Raw genomic sequence first — 20,223 nt, 5'->3', positions numbered from 1 at the left:
CTTTAATTCTGTCATTTATGTTCGGTGTGGTTTTGTGAGTATTTTGTGAGTCTGTGTGCTTGGGGGCTGTAACAGTAACTATCAGGTCTGTGTGTTGCGTCACATGGAATTATGCTGAAAGCTAGGAATAACCATAAAAATGCACTTTCCAGAAACTCAGGGGCTGAGTTGATACTTGCTGAAATGAACATAGCAGGGTTTATTGAATTGAGTGGTGCTGAATCAGACAGAGTGTAACAAAATCTTCACCTATACAATTTCTGCAGCTATTTCTTCAGTTATTTTGGCTAGCTAAGTTGATTGCACATTCATCAAAGAAAGCTGCACGCAACAGTTTGATCAAAAGTCGATTGAACCTACTGGAATTCTTTCCATTTCATTCCTGGGACAGTATCCATGACTTAACGGCAGGCTTCTGTCCAGCACTGTAAACATTTAGAAAGGTAATATATTGTTTAGTCATTAGTATCATTAAATTCAGTCATATTTTGACTATATCTAAATGCATTTGTTTTGACTGATTAGTATTTTCATTAAAATGCCACATGGTTTAATAACATGTAAACAGGAAGTAACGGTATTATACTGGGTGATTACTGACCAATATGAATGAGGTGCATGTAAATAACATTTAAAAAACCAAATCTTCTCTCAGAAAAGATGGATGATTGCTGTCTGCAGTCACCAATGAGACATCACTGAGATTGCTCTTATCTTTTTGCAGCTTTTACAAAATTAGTTATTTGATGTCATCAGGAGAGTAAACTAATTCAAGGGTTCTTCTAATGCCAGAATATCTTTGTACTACTACAACAAGCAGAAAGCAGTTCCCATCTAGAGCTCTGAATGTGAGCATATCTGTCTCTGTTATGTGCATATTTATAGCAGACGTGTATAAAGGGAAGAAAAGGTTGAGGAAAATAGAAGAGTGGTTGGAGGTATGGTATGGTGGCTTGTTTTCTCAAAGTGATGTTTTTATTGTAAACTGTAAAGTTACAGAAATCCTCTCCTTTTGTCCATAACACCATATATTTCTCCTAGGCTGTATAGATGGCTATTAATTTCTATATTAAGAATATATGAGTTTTGTAATTTTACTAGATGTGGTTTTCTAGATGTGTTCTCTTGGTTTTCAAGGCAATAGATGTTTATTTCCATCCATTTTGAGGAAATGAAAATCCGTAAAATTCAGCTGAAAAACTTTTTTGGTCATAAGAATGAAACAGCATCTATCTGCAGAACAATGATCTGTGTGTCAGGGTGGCTAGCTATGATTTCCAGCTGTGCAATATCAGGCAAAATCACATATTTTATTGTCATTAAGATTTAATGAAAATTAATGTATCCCTCCCAAACTGCAGATGGTGTTCATTTTGGTGGAAAGAGGACCACAAAAGTTGCCTGAAAGTTCAGTGGAAAAAAGTACCAGTCAAACTGTTGTTACTCTGAGAACTTAGTGTATGAGTTGAGGTTAATGGGCAGAGTAACGGTTGAACAGTTGTAGTTGCATAATAAATACATTCTTCACATGGCTATGTATTTATCAGACAGTTATCTGCATTTATAGGACAGATAATCCCTAATAATATTCAGGGGTGTGATAAATGTTCAGTCACATTAATGATAATCTCATGAAGGTACTTTCTTCATTTCACAAAGTCCAAGTGATTTTTTTGATAATACCTGGTACTATCATCATTTTACAGAGGGCAGCTAAACTAGGAAACACACAAATACTGTCAGAACCGAAATCCTGGGCTTAGTCTATCTAATCCTTAACTAAGAGGAAGAAACCAGATATGCCTCCGACACAGGCATCTTTTCTGCATTGCCACTACGTGATTCCATGCTACCCATTCTAATAAACTATCTTCAAGAAAACTGGGATTTTTTGACAGAGTATGGAGGATTGCCTGGTTTTTTTAATCATCTTTTTGGTGCCTGTGTGATCCTAGCAGACATCTGATCATTGGGTGTTTTCTAACTCTAAGAAGGCTAGAAAGAAGAGGAGCGATAGACACAACATGAGCTCTACCTCTTCAAAACAGACTGTTGAGAGAGAGAATTTCCTGCTAAAATATTTAATATTATCCAGGGACTAAATTTTGTATGGCCAATTTTCTGCTAATGGTTGCCATTGTTTAAAAATGGTCTGTATGCTTACATGCCTGTTGCCACAGGGTAAGAATCCTTTGCTTTTTAAACTGTGAGCAGTTTGGGGGTTTCAGGTTTAATCACGTTGGTGTTCATTTTCGTAGCACAGGTGCAGCAGTGAACAGCAGTGAAAGCCTCCCTCCATCCTCATCTGTCAATGACATCTCATCCATGTCCACGGATCAAACACTGGCGTCTGACACAGACAGCAGCCTGGAAGCTTCTGCGGGACCCCTCGGTTGTTGCAGGTGACTAGCCGCCTGCCTGCGAAACCCAGCGTTCTTCAGAGGATGATGTAATTTAGGAGTAAAAATTAACAGGAGTTAAGAGATGAAAAGGAAGAGAAATAAAATACAAAGATTTAAACAAAACAAAACAAAATCTTTTCAGCCTGCTTCTCCTACAGAGTTATGTAATGCAGCTAAGCTCAAGTGTATATTTAACTTATAGTTGCTCTGCTTTGGTCTTCTTCCAATGATGCTTACGGGGGGGTGGGGTGGGGGTGGGGGGAAGGAGGAACTGAAAAGTCCTTTTTTGTACCCCCTCCTCATAAGATGTAAAATTAATGGCTGCAAAACCAGCAACCTGCAACTGTCCTTTTCACACTGGCATGACAAGGTGTGCAGTAGCCACTCTCAAACGTACAAGTGTGTATCTGCCTTCACCCTCTCTTCTGTCGTCTTCTGCTCAGTGAGGCAGATAGGGGTGTACATGCTTTTTTCTTCATATACAAATAGCACATACACGCACCAATAGAATTCTGGCAGTGTATGCAGCTGTGTGCCTGTAGGAACATGCACATCTGCATATGTACTTAGTGTGCACTCCACAACTAAATGGCCCATTTCAGGTGTACGGCATAACTACATATGGGATATTGCCAGTATATATTCTATTTGTTTGTTCACTGATGAGGTTGCATATCTTGTATGAAGATTAGTGGAAGTGTAAATAACCACATCAAATTGTGGCTCCCTCAGACACTTGAAGATGTAGCACCAAAATTTCTGCTGAGAGTTGTATATATATTTTGAAATAATAACCAATTTGTACTGAAAGAAGATGCCACAGAGCTTCATAGAAAAATGTTTGTTCATGAATGTTAAGACTTGTTCTGATTTTTAGAGCAGATATGCCAAGCTGTGACCAGGTTAGAAGGAAGCACATACATATATTTGCAAGCTACAGGGAACAAAAATAAAGGGGTTTTTATGCATCTCTAAGCCCAGAAAGATTTATCTCAGTAAGCAACTTTTCCTGTCACTGTTAAGTGGGTTACCATGTTAGTTCATAGATAGGCTCACTATTATGAACTAGATGTATGCCTGTAAGTTAGGAAGTATGACAGGGTTGGGGAACGGGCAGATTATGGTAAAAAGGACATATAACAACATCTTTTCATTTTACGTCTAGATCTTTACTAGGTTAAATAGAGAAAGCATATTTGTGGCCCATTCCCTCTCAGTGTATGTTTGCAGCTTAGAGGTCTTCCCTTTAAATCATTCCCTTGCAAGGATCTCCACTACTAAAAGAACAGGCCTTCTCCAGGTGCTTTTGGCTATTCATTCGCTTGCGACAAATCATCTGACTCTCCAGGAAGTTTTATCAGCTATGTTACATGGAAAAGAACCACAGAGGGCATGAGTCTGGTAGTCCTATGTTCTAAGTAATAGCAGAGGATACCAGTCAGCTAGTGTGTTTAGGTTGAAAGGGTCTCAATTAGGGGTCTTAGGCAGTTTTGACAAGTTCTGAAGAACCCAACAGTGACTGAATATCAAATTGATTTTACCAGGTAATACATAGCATTCCCAGTGGTGAGTGTTTTTACCACAGAATGGCAGAACTCCTCAGAGTATTGCAGAACTACTGAATATTTTTCCAGCCAAAACAGGAACTAGCATTTTCCACTGCAAGGTCATCATTACCCGACTTAGAAATTAACAAAAATCTGAGTCATCTCTCCTCTTACCAAAGTGTGCCATGCAAACTGAAATGAGCTAAATCATACTCTAATGCTTTTCCAAATGTCAAAGAGAGAAACTGTTTAGAATATATTACTGGATAGTTAAACTCACTGATTCTTATGTACTCAAAATTCTACCAAAATCGGACTGTTCTATTAGGTGGCTTACAAGCCTGCCATTCTGTGGTAGGAAAAAAAAAAAAGAGTATCAAGTCGGACTTTGCTCAAAGGGAAGAAAGCAAAGAAAACAGCTCCAGGGTGGGGTGGAGGGGAGATAAAAATTAAGTGGATATAAAATAATTTCAGACTTGCTAGGTCTGAGCTGTCTCAAAATTGCTGTAGGAATTTTTTTTTCCCTAGGTATATTTTTTGTTAGATTTTTATCGATTTTTTTTGAGAATAAAATTAGGTCAATAATGTTCTAAAAACTTAGAGCAGTAATTGTAAAAGCAATAATTTACTACTGCTGAAAATATTTAGCAATATTGCCTCTTAAGCCATGAAACATCAAGTCACTGTTGAGTGATCCAACTCACTTCAAAGCAAATGATCACAAAAGTATTGAAAGGTAGACAGCAATGCTCTGTAGGTGCGAAGGCAATAACACCAAGGGTGACTTCTTAGCAATAATGAAATGTATCACCTCCAGATTTAATTCACCATAGAAATATATTAATAATATTCAGGTAACTAGTATCTGCTTTACATTCCTTAGTGTGCACCATTTGGGTGTGTTATTTAAAAAAAAAAAAAAAAAAAAGTGTCTCAAAAAGGCAAAGCTGTATGTAAGACAAACTGAAAAAATACCACAAATGTAGACCATAGAAACTAGGAATAATCACAGTTCATTGCCAGTGGTATTATGGAGATGTGGCATCGGCGATAGCAGAGAAGTCATTTATAGTAGATAGATGCTTACAGATCTCCCATGTTTCATCCATCAAAGCCAAAAAACATGCTCTTAGTCCCATCGTATAATTCAGTCTTGTTTGGGTTCATGAGTGCTGAATGGGAAACCAGTCTCCATAGAAGATGTCCCAGTGATTGGCGCTAAATGAACCCACAACATAGAAGTTATATAGCTTTGTTCCCAGAAGCCCTGATTCTGCTAAGCACCAGTGCTTGCACAAACATTTAATGGAGACTATAGGGATGCATACATAATTTTAACTGGCATGCGTTTTTGTCCTTTGCTTAGCAGCGATTGACATCAGCATGTGCTTGAGTGCCTTGCTGAAATGAGGCCTAAAAGGATTACTGCATCTCTTTTTGTCCTCAAAGTAATTAGTCTCCTTTGTGTGAAGCTTTGTCTGGGATAGGAGACTTGGAGCTGTCCACATTGGACACTAGAAAAAAGCCATCGATGAAGAAAAGCAATAGTTGTTTACAATTCTGGTCCTTGTATGTCCAAACTGAAGTAGCAACCATTGAACAGGAAAAGTATCCTTTGTTTTGCTTTGTGTCAGGAAGTTGGTGCTGTTAGCTGATACCTTACAAGAATGCATGTACTCTTGAATAAAAGACTGCAGTGATGACATTCTGTAGTTGTCTTAAGGTAAACAACATTTTTCTTTCAGATTCTGGAAGTTTTGATACCGTTCTCTTCAAGTTTGTTCCCCTTTATTCCAATATTCTCTTCAGTTTGATAATGATAGATGCTTTTCTTATTTTCCTTGCCAGTGATCTTTTAAATCTACCTCTGTTTAAAATGTTACTAAACAGTACTTGAGTAACAATTGTCACCTCATTCTTTGAGGTTTGCAGTTGTAAGCCTAATTGCTACCACTGCAGAAATGTTCCAAGGTATTTAGGCACTAAAGGGGCAATCAGAGAGCCTATGCCAGAAGTGGCATACCTTCCATGAGCATGAAAGGCATCTGGACACTTTGGTATTTTTGAAAATATGCCTAAGAGCCTATTGGTATCTTAAGTGCCTGAATACCCAAAGAAATTCTGTCCCAAGTGGTTTTATTTAGATAGCCATCAGCTGGGAGAGGAAAATGGCAGAAGCATCTTAACTATCAGTGGCTGCTCAGAGCACTAGCTGCAAAAAATAGCATTGAGAAGGTAGCGAGGAAAGTTGCTGCAAAACATTTTATTCCTGCTTTATTTTCAGACGGAGTACTTCTGTATAGTATGAGAACCTAAAAAAAGAAAAAAAAAGTTAGAATTGCTCTTGAAAGACCCTTCCTCCATTTTCCTTCTCACTGATGAGTTTAAAGGAGGATGAGGTGTTGATTTACTTCAGGTTGATGCAAGGTTATCCAAGTTTTAAATCCAAAATTTTCTGTAATTTTTGAAATCAATCTTCAGATACTGACTTGGTAGCTGGAATAGTATCTTCCATTAAAATCTACTAGATCTTTAGAGTTCAGGTATTTGAGTTGGTCACACACTGATTTATGCAAATTGCATGGTTATTGATAACCCTCCCATACTACCTAGAATTCCATGGCACGGATAGATTCAGAAATCTTAGCAAGATTGCATTATGTAAAGCAGAGCTTAAATTGGAGTGCAAGTATGGTAACATGGCAAAAAAAACCCAAACCAAAACCCCAGCTTGCTACAGAAAGCCTGATAAGGTAGTTCCCTAAGGCACTGATGGTTTTTCTCTGGAAATCACCAAATTTCTGCATGATATTGGCCTCCAGGGATTACGCAAGAAAGATGATTGTGTCACTGTATCACTCTTCTAAACTTATCTTCTATTCTTAACCAAGAATAGATTCATATATATGGTTTTATTTCCATGTATATTGCTTTACCTTCAAGCTTTGGGCTAATGAAGAAATTAGACTTGTTGCAGTGCCTTTAGGAAGTTTTCCATAGTAGTACTACTTAAGTGATTTGGATTGTATTCTAATGTTTGTACGTGAGCACCAGTGGTTTCTTTTCCACCAACATATTTTCTGATGAAAAATATGCTAATAGTCAATTTTAGAACTGCCTGAGAGAGTCTAATTCAGCAAATCTCTGGAATTTTTATTGAAAAAAAGGAAAAATGCAATTGAAATATCTGAATTCAAAATAACATTTACTAGCCAATGACACCTTAGTTATATTACAAACTTTGCAGTATTTCAAAGAATCAAAAAATATTTTCATTTCAGATCTATCTATATTTCTTTCTTCATGCTTATTGAGATTTTAAAATTTTGTGCATTTTTTTTTTTGCATTCAAACATGCAAAAGCCAAAAAAAATAAAGGCATTTTGCAACAAAATCTGTGTGATTCCAGGGAGAGCAATATGAAAGAAAACCTGCTGGGAAGAAGTAGACTTTTCATGTAATAGCCTGGCAAAAAATTCTGAGTTAGTAGTTCACTTTAAGTTTAGGCTTTTGTTTTTCTTTCCTTCTGTATGTGTGTGTAGGAAAGAGAGGGAGCGCATATGGATGTGATTTTTATAACCTGTCTCCTATTAATATTTGATCCAAGTTCTCAGTGTGGATAAAGAACATAATTGTAACATAATCACACATCTTCAAGAATCTGATGGCTGTGCTTATTTGAACTTCCACCACTTTACAAAGGACACAGTTAACTAATTGCAAACTCAAAGCGATCACACACACACACAAAAAGAAAATAATTGTGCAGTAGATCTGAATATTCCACAAATAAATAATGTCTTAATTAGTAAGATGCTTGAGGGAGGTGGGGGAATAGTGAATGTGTCATCTTCACTGATGACCCGTCCAGGGGAATTTAGCGGAATCTGCTTAGTGTATTAGGAACTTGCCAGTGTGGCCTGGTTTTTTATTTCTTGCCTTTTTTTTTTGTTTTTTAAATTAACTATTGATTGCAAGAGGTGAACTGTTTAACTTAATTTCTGTTCAGGCTCATTGACCCATGGCAAGTTTGAGTTTTAAAGAGGTTTTGATTTCACAAAAGAATGTTGAAAAACTTCAACTGTGGCTAATGTTGCCTTTTTACCTGAGAGTGAAAAGCTGAAAAGCACACATTGAAGGAAGACACGGTCAATTTGGGAAATAAATGTATCCCTACCATGCTTATAATTTCAGACAGGTAAGCCTATCTCTTGCTAATTTTCACTGAACAGGGCCATTCTTGTCTTCTGGAAAGCAAGATATTTATAATGTAAATAGTTGTATTGACTTTTTTTCCCTTCCTCTGTAACTAATATGTAATAATCCAACACACTATTTCTGTTAAATCTTTTACAATAAGGCTGCTGTATGTCTAAATATGGTTGACCTCTGACCTTTTCCTAAGTCAGTCACACACTGAAAAGGAGGGTGCTGGAGGTTTCAGTGTACATATAGAATCATGTATATTTAGTAAATTGAGTAAGTGGGACTTATGGCCAGTATACATTAAGCCACAACAGTAACAAAGCTCCAGATCTTAACTAGCAAAAACAACTGTTCACCTTGCCATGTCCATCCTGTAATAAGATCTAAGTTGCACCTGCCTGTAGTTCTGCATGATCAGACTTCAAAGTATAACTAACAAGATCTGTAATGTATCAGTGTTGATAAATGTAGATGTTAAAAAAAAAAAAAAAAGAAAAAAACTTGACCAACAAAAGAAAATCAACAACAGCAACAGTTCAGTATCAAGACTGGAAGATGAGACATGTTCAATTTTGTTGCACAGCTATAGCTGAAAAGAACAACCGGTGTCAGTCAGCATAAATGGACTGCAGTAGTGTCATTCGTTAAGGAACCAACCTTATTTCCATACTGTTTTGTTCTTACCCTGTTTTCCTTTGACCATCTTTTGTTCCCTGTGTGTAGTACAGGGTAGAACAGGGCCTCAGTCATCAATGTTTTATGGGTCAATGTCGCATCAATGATTTCCGATTTCTGTTCGTTTAGCAATTACTCAGCGAAGAAGGGAATCTCGTGTTCTCCCATATGTCAAAGGAATCCTGTCAGAGCTTCCTCATGAGGATATTTTTCTCACTGCTGTCTTGACTCCTGTCGGTTGAATGACTTTGTAGTGTTCCCAATAAACAGCACAACGCAGCAAACCATATTGATTGAGGGCTTCATTACACGTTGTGCATCTGTACTTTTACAGGGGCTCAAAGTCATGCAGGGACAGGACTCAATTGAAATATGGTATGTACTCTATGCATGACGCCTATATTACACCTTTATGACCTTATAGTGGTAAAACTGCTGATCTTTACAGATGTGGATTTGGACCATCTTTTTTTTGGAGGAAAGTTGTAGTGAACCTCGGTCCTTATCCCACAAACCACTCGCTCCTATCCAGAGCAGCTAAGTGGAAGTTAAAGCGGTGCGAAGGCCTTCTGGAGGGCCATGCACAGAGGTGAATTTCATGCTGTTTGAATGTGATCTTGCCAAAAAGCCTGTATATCTAGCAGGGGAGACTGTGACTGTTCTATAAGGAGTGTTTGTGTTGTTTACTTTAAAACAAGCTTTGCTAATTAAAATAGTGTATTCCGGAGTCCTATTTGAATGGTGTGAAGGGTATCAATGAAGAAGATACAAAGTATGCTCGTACAGCTCTCCTGGTTTCTGGTTTCTTTTCCTTCAGCCCTTGCTAGGGGAGACAGATCAAGCTGTAAACATGTGGAAGTTGCCGGGATTACAAAATCTGGTTAGTGCTCTATCTGATGTGCTTCACAGGCTTAATCCTGTGTACCACCATTCATTTAAGAAACATTTACAGCACTACAGGAATGTAAAGGGATCTTAATGCATGGGAGACTTAGACTTTTTGTCTTTAAGTAGCTTAAGAGTTTATTCCTCTGGTTGACTGCCTAAAAATATTGGGGAAAAAATGACCACATGACTAGACAAGAATGAAGAAAAACTGCCACATAAAAGCTAGTCATCTCTCATCTCTTCCCCCATTAAAAAATGTAAAACAAAATCAAGCCAACAAAAAAACCCCAACACAACCCAAACAAAAAAACACCATACCAACTGCAGGTACTATTTAGGGACTGATTTTTTACAAAGTTGAAGTGAAAAAAAAGAACAAAAAGGAGAGAGGTGCTGCCTTCTGGAAAACATTGCTGGTTTTCTTAATTCTTGCACAACCTATCTGTGCCCATTATATTTCCAAGCAAGTCAAACCATAATACACAAAGGACATTTTTATGTTTCAATTTATCATGTGTAGAGATGACAATAAAAATCACAAACAGGCTTCTGTTGAAACAGTTTGAAGGGGGGAGCTATAGGAAAGAATGTATTAAAGGACTGTGTAAGCACTGTAAAGGAAGAAATTCTTACAGTTGCTGGTACTTAAATGTCATTTCAAAGATACTGTGCAGAGCTGGTACTCTTGCTCTGACTTACTAAAACAGGACAATTTTCAAGGTCTATTATCCTCCCAGTTTGTATATGCAGAGATTGGTTAAGCTACAGTATATGATACAAACCTCCGATTTGCAGTGGCTAGGGAATTTTGGCTTTGTGATTCTTACTGCAAAATTGGAAGGATGGGGACCAGCTTTTTTATTTTACTGGATATCTTCTGAGGCAATTGAAGATTCATCTTTTTTTGAGAGGCTTGCCCTTTTCAGGACTCAGAATTTTATGACCATCTTTCAGGGATTCATGCGTCATTGAATCCAGATCTGAACCTGTAACTGTGATTTAGCTTCAGATAACCCAGAGTCCTAAATTCCAGAAGATCTGAATTTCTACTTGAACAGGACAGGCCTATCTCCTATAATGTTCCTTGGTATTCAATGGAAGTACCTTTTGTAACAACAGACCAGCCTTGGAATTTTTCTTCAGTCAGCTTGCGTGATGGCCTAAACACCTCTTGTTTGGTAAAGGGGAGCATGTGTTGTGCACTGATGAGCTGTAGGAAATCAATGGAATCGTCTGTGTTGAAGCAGAGTTGAAGGAAGGAGATCAGATCGCCTCTGCAAAACTCCCCCTCCCTCCCAAACAAATGGGATGAAGATCAGTGAACAACCTTTGTGCTCGAACTGGTAAACATTCACTATGGTGTTGTGAGGCCCATTTAAATGCACTGGGACCAGTTCACAGTCCCCTTAGACTGCTGCTGTGACCTGCATGTGGGAGTCACTTCCTAGTTTGATTCAGAGTTGAAGTTTCACTTCTCCTGGCTCTGTTGCAACAATTCTGCAGGCTCCATTCACTGCCCTGTGGCTGGGACTCTCTTCAAGTACATACAGATAAAGACCGAGATTATCGTGCTTTTCAACATGCTCTTCCAAACCCTCTGCTTCAAATCTGAATTGCAAATCTGCTGTGCCTCCAAGAAAACATGATTATCAGTATAGTGTAAGGAACCGGGGAGGAAGTTTAGCTGATTAAATTAATACTGATTTCCTGATGCATTTGTCATATTTTGAAATGGACTGCTGGGAAGGAGTAAGTGTTGATGGCTCCTGATGTTTCTGTATGATGTTCTGTCCACGTTCCAGGAGCACTCATATATGGAATATTAATTAAGGTGTTGGAGAAAATAGCTCTTTTTCTGAATATGTCTATTTAATAGATAGATCGGGGCTTTTGTTAAGTAAGGCCCATTACGGGCAGTGGCTGACTGTTGCTGTCTGGAAGATTTTAGCCTTTCTTGCATCATAAGCCTGGAGCTATCGATGGGGGCATTTAACATTTCTCTAGGATAAATTTGAAATGTGTGAAATTCTTCCCACCTCTACTCCACATCTAAGATTGGAGAACAAGGGGAATTATCTTTGATTCTTACAAACTCATGAGGCAGAAATTACAAAGAGGTAGATGCTGCAAAAAAATAACCCTTCCAATTGCCAGGACAATTAATGATTTAATGTGTGGATCAGGTAAAAAGCCTTACAATGTCTCCTTCCTGATGTTAATCCTAGCTAGCTAAAGACGTGTCTGATGTTACAAGATTAAGGTGTGTTAGTGATTAAGAAACTGATGGCAGATACTATGAAAATGTCTTTAAGTCTTGATTTGTCATCAACAAATGGTCAGAAAGATTACTTCTGGAATTTTTTTATCTTGGAAGATATGTTTATGCCCACACTTTTCTGGATTTGTCCTCAGCATTTTCTAGATGATATTCCTGCTCTTGAAGTCTTACCTTTTCAGCTCAGTTGCATCATCTTTGATGGGAAAGGATATATTTTAAGTGTTCTCATCAGAATGCCAAATCACAGCTAGAATAAATGTTCGCTTTTCGGTTTTCTTCTTTTTTGTATGAATAATTACCCTAAGTACTTTAATAGCAAAAGTAAAAGTCCTGCAGGTATATCACTACAGGGTGCTGTTAAATGCACCCATTCCACACCTGTTTCCCAGAGAGCAGTCTACCTTTCAGAGAACAATTTGTGGATGTAGGTGTTCACGGGGGAATGAAGACTCTTTCTTAATATTAGTCTCAATCCAGAATTAAGAGGGTTTGAACACAGATAAATTCAGAGTATGTACAAAAGCTATCTGCAGTAAAATTGGAAGTACTCTAGGGCCCAGGACATAACCGAGTGGACTGAAGGCTGAAGCTGTGGTTTTAAAGTGAATGAATATTATGAGAAACAGTCCAGGAATCAAACCTCATATTTGAATACCACTGAATTTCAGAATTCCAAGGAGCCAGAACATTGTCCAAATCCTTCTTCAAAAGCCTAATGCAGTGTAACAGATCAGAATATATAGCTGTGTTCTCAGAGCAGGAGTCCTCTGAGATTTTTAGTGTATGTCTTTCTGAAATGTCAGTTAGTGGAAGGATTATTGTGATTTTCTGCATAAAGGAAAACACAAATTTTTGGCAATGTGCAGACCTCTCATCTTTTTTTCACCAGAAGAAGAAAAGTAATATCTCCTTGAACAACACTGCAACACAATACCATGCCGCTGACTGCAGGTGGGTCAGTGGGAGAATGCTGGCCAGGTTTCAGAACAGTTGTACTCACCAATTTTTTGACTTTCTGACTCTGTTTTATCACAAGCACAAGACAGGGTTAGTGGACATGGGAATAAAATTACAGCATGTATTGCTAAAATAATTCATTTGCCAACAGTGTTATGTGATTTCTGAAATATATGAAGGAAGTTTTAATTTCCCTTTTTTGGCCATAATTGCTAGCATGAGCAAACTGACAAGATAACCAAGCAGTCCATCGGTTTTAGCACTGGGTTTTTAAGCAGTTTGCTCAGAGACAAACACAAACATCACATGTAGTGCAAAAAACCACTGCCACTGTTACATAACACCGAATCCAGAGGGACTGTGATTCCACATCAAATTGGCAGTGTTGCAACCAGTTCTCAGGACGATCAAGTAACTGGGGAGGGAAAAAAAAATTAAAAAATCAGAGTGTGAAGTGTAAAGTGTTTTTTTTTAAAGCTGATAGAGGAAGGCAACCATGATTATTCCAGCTTCTGTTAGATCAGATTCCTTATCACAGGTTAATATTGCGCTCATCTTACTCCTCAGAACGTGGTATTGCACAGCTGTACAAACACATCTCCCTTTAGCAAGGAAGACGCACGATACAGGTGAAGAGTGCCACCTAAAGGCAAAAATGTGCTTGAAGGCTCCAGCAAGAGCAAAATTGAGCTAATCCTTCAGCGTGCGAATCATCTGCTTGCTGCATTTCTTCTCCAGCCAGATTTGGACAGTTCATCGTGTACTTGATGGTCTGCAGCGTTTCTTGGACAAAGCATAATCCTACATTTTCAGTAAGATTTCGTTAATTTTTCACCATTTTCAAATAAATTTTGTGTATGAACGTGTATAAATTGGTCCGTGTAACACTGGGGATGACAAGAACGATGGGCAAAGGAACAGAATTAAGGGTAGATGACTGTGAGGCTAAATTTGGGGTGGGTAGATTTGACCACCATCAAACTCTTCAAAACTATTTGGAGTTCTGGAAGTAAAAGGCCACAAAGAATTTAAGTAATTACCTTTTAAGAATTTTCCACTGTCTGGTCTGTGTCCAACTTGAAATTACATAGTGAAAACTTGTTCCAACAGAGCATACAAATGTTTGTCCAAATACCCATGCTATGTAAGTAGATTTCTCTTCCCTTTAGATAGCTCAGCCATCAGACAGCAGTACACTGGACAACACTGTCATGCTGGGAAATTGCTTTGTGTTAAGTTCTTTCCTCTGCAAATCTCTGCTCTAGTTTTCTCTTTTTCTTTTCATGTCCACTTTAACAGAAAGGCATTCCCTGAACCATACCTTAAATATGCCTTCCTTCAATTTCTGGTAATATTAAAAACAAGATGGAGCTTTCTGAAAATGCTCGATTTTCTGTTTTACCATGGTAACACAGTGCCTTTTGGCATCTGCGCAGAACTTTTTTCTGGTTAAATTACTATATTTAACACAAAGCAAATCCCAAGCAGGAAGATGTTGCCAATCTCTGTTTCCTTTTCTCTGAGGACTCTTCTGTTCAGTGGACTCTGCCCTGATGGTATATGGGCTCTCTCCAGACATTCCACCTATACTTACTGAGGTAGTACAGATTAAAAAAAGAAAGGCACATAGTGAAACTAGAGACAAAATAATTACACATCTGTAATGGTAAATGCCTCCTAAAAACGACTGCTATGTTATCTGAATCTGTCATTGACCCAGTGTTTTCCTTGTTTCTTGCTCTGGAGACTGACGAGTCTTATGTCCAGTGTGGTGTGTAATGAAGAATCATAGAATCATTTAGGTTGGAAAAGACCTTTAAGATCATCAAGTCCAACTGTAAACCTTACCCTGCCAAGTTCACCACTAAACCATGTCCCTAAGTGCCACTTCTACACATCTTTTAAATATCTCCAGGGATGGAGACTCAACCACTTCCCTGGGCAGCCTGTTCCAATGCCTGACAACACTTTCAATGAAAAAATTTTTCCTAATATCCAGCCTAAACCTCCCCTGGTGCAACCTGAGGCTGTTTCCTCTTGTCCTATCACTTGTTACTTAGGAGAAGAGATGGACTCCCATCTCACTACAAATGCCTTTCAGGTAACTGTAGAAAGCAGTAAGGTCTCCCTTCAGCCTCATTTTCTCCAGACTAAAGAACCCCCGTTCCCTCAGCTGCTCCTCATAAGACTTGTGCTCTAGACCCCTCACCAGCTTCATTGCTGTTCTTTGGACACAGCCCAGCACCTCTATGTCTTTCTTGTAGTGAGGGGACCAAAACTGAATACAGCATTTGAGGCGCAGCCTCACCAGTGCCAAGTACAGGGGGATGATCACTTCCCTAGTCCTGCTGATACAAGCCAGGATGCTGTTGGCCTTCTTGGCCACCTGGGCACACTGTTGGCTCATATTCAGCTGGCTGTCAACTAATAACCTCAAGTCCTTTTCTGCCAGGCAGCTTTCCAGCCACTCTTCCCCAAGCTTGTAGCGTTGCAAGATCTATCTGCCTTGTTATCCAGGAACAATCATAGAATGGTTTGAGTTGGAAGAGACCTTTAAAGGTCATCTAGTCCAGCCCCCCCTGCAATATGCAGGGACATCATCAACTAGATCAGGTTGCTCAGAGCCCCGTCCAACCTGACCTTGAACATTTCCAGGGATGGGGCTTCTACAACCTCTCTGGGCAACCTGTGCCAGTGTTTCACCACGCTCATAATGAAATTTGCTTCCTTATATCCAGTCTAAATCTTCCCTCTTTTAGTTGAAAACCATTACCCCTTGTCCTATCGCAACGGGCCCTACTAAAAAGCTTGTCCCACTTTTCTTATAAGCTCCCTTTAAGTATTGAAAAGCCACAATAAGGTCTCCCCGGAGCCTTCTTCAGGCTGAACAACCCCAACTCTCTCAGCCTTTCTTAACAGAAGAGGTGTTTCATCCCTCTGATTGTTTTTGTGGCCCTCCTCTGGACCTCCTCCAACAGTTCCATATCTTTCCTGCGCTGAGGACTACACAGCTGAATGCAGTATGTCAAGTGGGGTTTCATGAGTACCACCAAACTATAGAGAGATCAAACTTGTCATAATATTAATTAGTCCTTATCTCTATAACAACTTCTTTAGCAGTGCGAACAATCAGGAGTGGCAGACTGAAGTTGAAAGACACATGACTACTGTAATTAAGTACTGTTTTAGGCTAAACTCTCCTTTAGATCTATACAATTGAAACTGATGCTCCCACATAGAGCAAACATTATAACATGTAGAGAACATTCATCTTGCCAAGTGATACAGTTTATATCTTCTGTTTTTAAGCTCTAGTGCATTTATTTATTAGGGGCTACTCCATCAGCTCAGGAAATGAGCTCTCTTAAAGATAATAGCATTCTGTAATTATAACATCTCTCATTTCACCATGACAGAGAAGCTGCTTAAAATGATGATTACATCCAAATTCCTGTAATAAATGTATTACAAGTAAAGAAAAAAATGTTACAGCATCAACATTGCAATCTTGCTGTGAGGAACTAATGACTTTGCACTTCATAGTGAAGTGTATGCAGGGAATTAATATTTTCATAGATTTGATGGTGTAGGTGATGTACAGTTAACATGCAGGGAACAGCTATAAAATATAGTAAGTGCACACAAGAGCATTTTTTTTCTTCACTAAAGATCATTAAGTGGAAGAGCAGTCAGAGCAATAACAACATAGCAACTAATTGAAAAAGTGACATTCATTCACCAAGCTTAATGGAAAATATTTCCTTACCAATTTTTTTGTGAAACAGAATCCAGTACGGCCTGTCTCAGGCAATCGGTTTCTATCAGGTATTTCTTCAAGTATGAATTGCGTACTATGTGTGTTGTGTGTGTGCTAGTAAGTCATGTTACAAGGCTTAATATGTTCAAAGGCTACTTAGGAAAGTAAATGACATTGTATATAGGCAGCAGTTGCTTTAAATTAGTGTGGTGTTTGGGGGAAATATCCCTGGAAACATTTTGGCACAATAGCTTTTTCTTTTTTTTTTTGGTTGCAACACAACACTGAAATATGGCCATAGACTTGCCCCAGATCACTGCAATGCAGAGGATATTTTATGTTCTCTTCCTTTCATTCTTTTAACTACTGAGGAGTACAGTTGTTTCTAATAATAATCTACTGTAGGGGCTTTTTTTTTGCAATTATTCAAGTCTTTATGTGAGGATTCATTGGATATTTTTAGGAGTATTTATGCTGAAAGAAAATAAAGCAGGTTGCTACAAATGTGGGACAATTATTTCAGCCAAGGTGTGTGAATAACCAACACTAATGAACATCAGTTCACAACACTGCTGGACTGCTGGGCAGCTAGCTGGTTGAAACAGCTCTATTACAGCAATTCAGTTGGTGATGCTGTGTTCAGTATCTTGAACTGATGAACGAATGAATGCCTGACAGCCATGCTGGTTACAGTCATTACTCTTTTAGGAAATACCAAGTTTAATGAGCACAATTGAACTAAACAATACCTGCTAATTGGAAACAGTCTTCCTGTAGGCCAATGATTGTAAATAATACCAAATCAAAACTTCACCTTCAGCCCAGGTCAGAAGTCGGTTCAATACCATACGTGCTGTTGGAGCATCAGGCTTTTGTTACCTTGTGTAAGATTACCCCTGAAACACCCCCACACATCTGTGGGCATCAGGATATGGAAGAATGGAGAGCTGGTGATGGTCAGCGCATTGTTGCACCATGTGAATACGTGCTGGTTTTGCACTGCAGAGAAGCAGTGGACTCCCCATCATTGCCCTCCATGCCAGGAGGACTTCTCTGTTTCTGCACAGTGTTCTGAGAGCAATTGCTGGTTTGGGGGTTGTGGCCTTTGATGTCAAATAACTTGACTCATAGGTTTTGCTTCAGTTGGCGCATGATGTTTTCCTTAAGGTTCAGTAATGTGAATTGGAATGTTTATTCCAGCTAAGAACTAGTCTTTGATTTGCCCATGGGAGGCCTCTTCTAACTAACTCACGTGGCCCTAACCTACCCATTCAGATAGTTATAAACTTAAAAGCAGGCAGCTCCTAAGGCTGGGAAAGAAAATTCTTCAACCGAGCAGGACTTAAAATAGCAATTAAAAGAACTAACCTGATGGTGATAAAAGTATGGGTCATGCACTTTTTTCCTTTAAAGTACCTTTTAAAGTTTGACCCTTTCCTTCCACATTCCTTCTTGACACACTAAAATCTCATCCTTCCCTTTCAGGGCAAAAATGTTGTAGGTGCAGAGTTTACTGATGTGATGCGTTACAGTCTCCTCCTCACCTCAGTCATGAATGCCACAGCAGCGTAGAGTTAGGACCTCAAAGAGAAAGGGAGACTCAGGTACTTGCTACAGCCATTCCTCCACCACAGACCCCATGTGTACATTCTTCTTTACTAACAAAAGTCACACAGTTCCAAGGCTGTACCTTTCGCTCAGGCAAAAACCCCTCCTTCACCATCTAAGAGGAGATTTGGCTGAACAAGGTCAGAATCAAGGTCAACCCTTATATACAGATGGAGGCAGAAAAAGAAACTGTTTAACTGCTGAGACTAAATGTAATTATTTTCTGTAAAATAACTAAATAAATAGGAACTCAAGCGGTTTTGGCTCATTTTTCTTTTGTACTGATTGTGACTGATGTTTTTCTGGTGTGAAGAGGAGTTAAATGCAGAGACTCACAGCAGTGCAGTGTAAGAGCCTGACAGCCCTGTCCCCTTCTCTGCTCTCTGACTTTCAATTCCAAACACTACCAGACTTTTCAGATAAGTATAATAATTTCAGGAAATGACTTACCTATGTCTCCTATCCTGAACTAATTGTATTTTTTTAGAAGGAAGAACCAAAAAGATGCTCAAGATTTTAAAGTTGTTCTGTATGAATAACTACTGTATGTATGTGATTGAAAATAAAAGCAAGTCTTTGAAATCAGAACCATAGTGTGGACTGCTTCGTACACTTTCACATCCAAACCCTGCTTTTCAAGAGTATTATTATTATGAAATGCAGTGCAGTCATGTTTGGCAGTTGCCCTCTGGAGAACAGTGAAGCAAATTTTTGCAAAAAGGCAAAAAAACTTTGCCTTGCAATTTAGAGATACTGGATGTAGTTAGTTTCTGTATTGTGGTAATACCCTGGCTTGTGGTAGTAAACATTTGACATGATATATTTTCAGCCACTTCCTTGCCAAGGGAATTAAAGATTGAATAATATACTGAACTAGAAAAAAAAACACAGCCAGGGTTAATTCTGTTTCTTTTTTTTTTTTTCTAATACTTTGGTATTCAGGAATGGTATAAAAATGTTAGCTGCACTTACTTTAGTGCTTTGATTACAACTGTTTCTCTAACAATTCAAATCCATTTACAACCACAGCACTGAGGAAAAACCTTGGTTTTCATCCAGACATTGTTCATAAATACCTTTTATACAAAGCTGCAACCTTTGTTCATTGAGAGATTGAATTTGAATGGAAATAGGAAGGTACTCTGATTTTTTTAAAAAAGTGAAGTGCTTTTCATGTTGTATCTTGGCCATTTGCTATCTTACAATTTTGGTTAGGATACTAGACATAAATGAAAGATGTTACATTTCCAACAGTGTTCTTAAGTTTCACCACCATCAGGATATTTCTTCCAAGTGATAAAAATTAAATCACATTTTATGGAGCGAAATCTGAAACTCATTCTATATTGACATTAGTTTTTTATAAAATTATTTACATCTTTTTTTTTAGTCAAGGACAGATCCATTGGCACAAACAGCACAACCACAGTGTATCCTATTGTTTTAATAAGTAACATTATACATACATGTACTTTTTTAGGCTGTCAGGACGTCCATTTTGCTATCTACAGCGTGCTCCTGTTTCATGTGTTCCTGTCTTATGAGTGCTGCCATACATTGAGGTTGGCTGTTTGCATAAATGCTATGGCTTTTATTGTCCATAGCACCCCATGATTCCTCACTTGTCTTAGTAGAAGTACTACAAATTAGGACTGGCTCTCTGTGAGAATACCTTAAACATGCTGCAAATTCAGTTTCCTATGTTTGTAGCTAAACTTTGCAGGACGGCTACATGTCCACTCAAAATCATATGCAGAAAAACAATCACCTCCCTCTTCCTCACCTGTTTTTATCAGAAATAAGAGACTGACAAAGGTGTCACAAACAACAACACTAAGGTGTCCATTAAGGAACTTTTTTTATGTTGATGATGCAAATTTCTTACTATCCCACACAGAGTCTGAA

At 38.5% G+C, this 20,223-nt stretch overlaps 1 protein-coding gene across 2 annotated transcripts in view; it reads left to right on the top strand.

The window, feature by feature from the left end:
* Positions 1-2,406, top strand: part of MAPK10 (mitogen-activated protein kinase 10) — an 85,583-nt gene extending 83,177 nt beyond the window's left edge. For both annotated transcript variants that reach the window (XM_009883937.1, XM_009883936.1), the window contains exon 12: positions 2,264-2,406. In XM_009883937.1, the coding sequence (XP_009882239.1) occupies positions 2,264-2,406 (143 nt within the window). The remainder of the gene's footprint in view (positions 1-2,263) is intronic.
* Positions 2,407-20,223: the final 17,817 nt, after the last annotated feature.

The sequence above is a fragment of the Charadrius vociferus genome, unplaced genomic scaffold (genome assembly GCF_000708025.1).
Source record: "Charadrius vociferus isolate BGI_N301 unplaced genomic scaffold, ASM70802v2 scaffold684, whole genome shotgun sequence".
NCBI lineage: Eukaryota > Metazoa > Chordata > Aves > Charadriiformes > Charadriidae > Charadrius > Charadrius vociferus.
The sequence above is the reverse complement of the archived record's forward strand: the minus strand, read 5'-3'. Positions and strand labels throughout refer to the sequence as shown.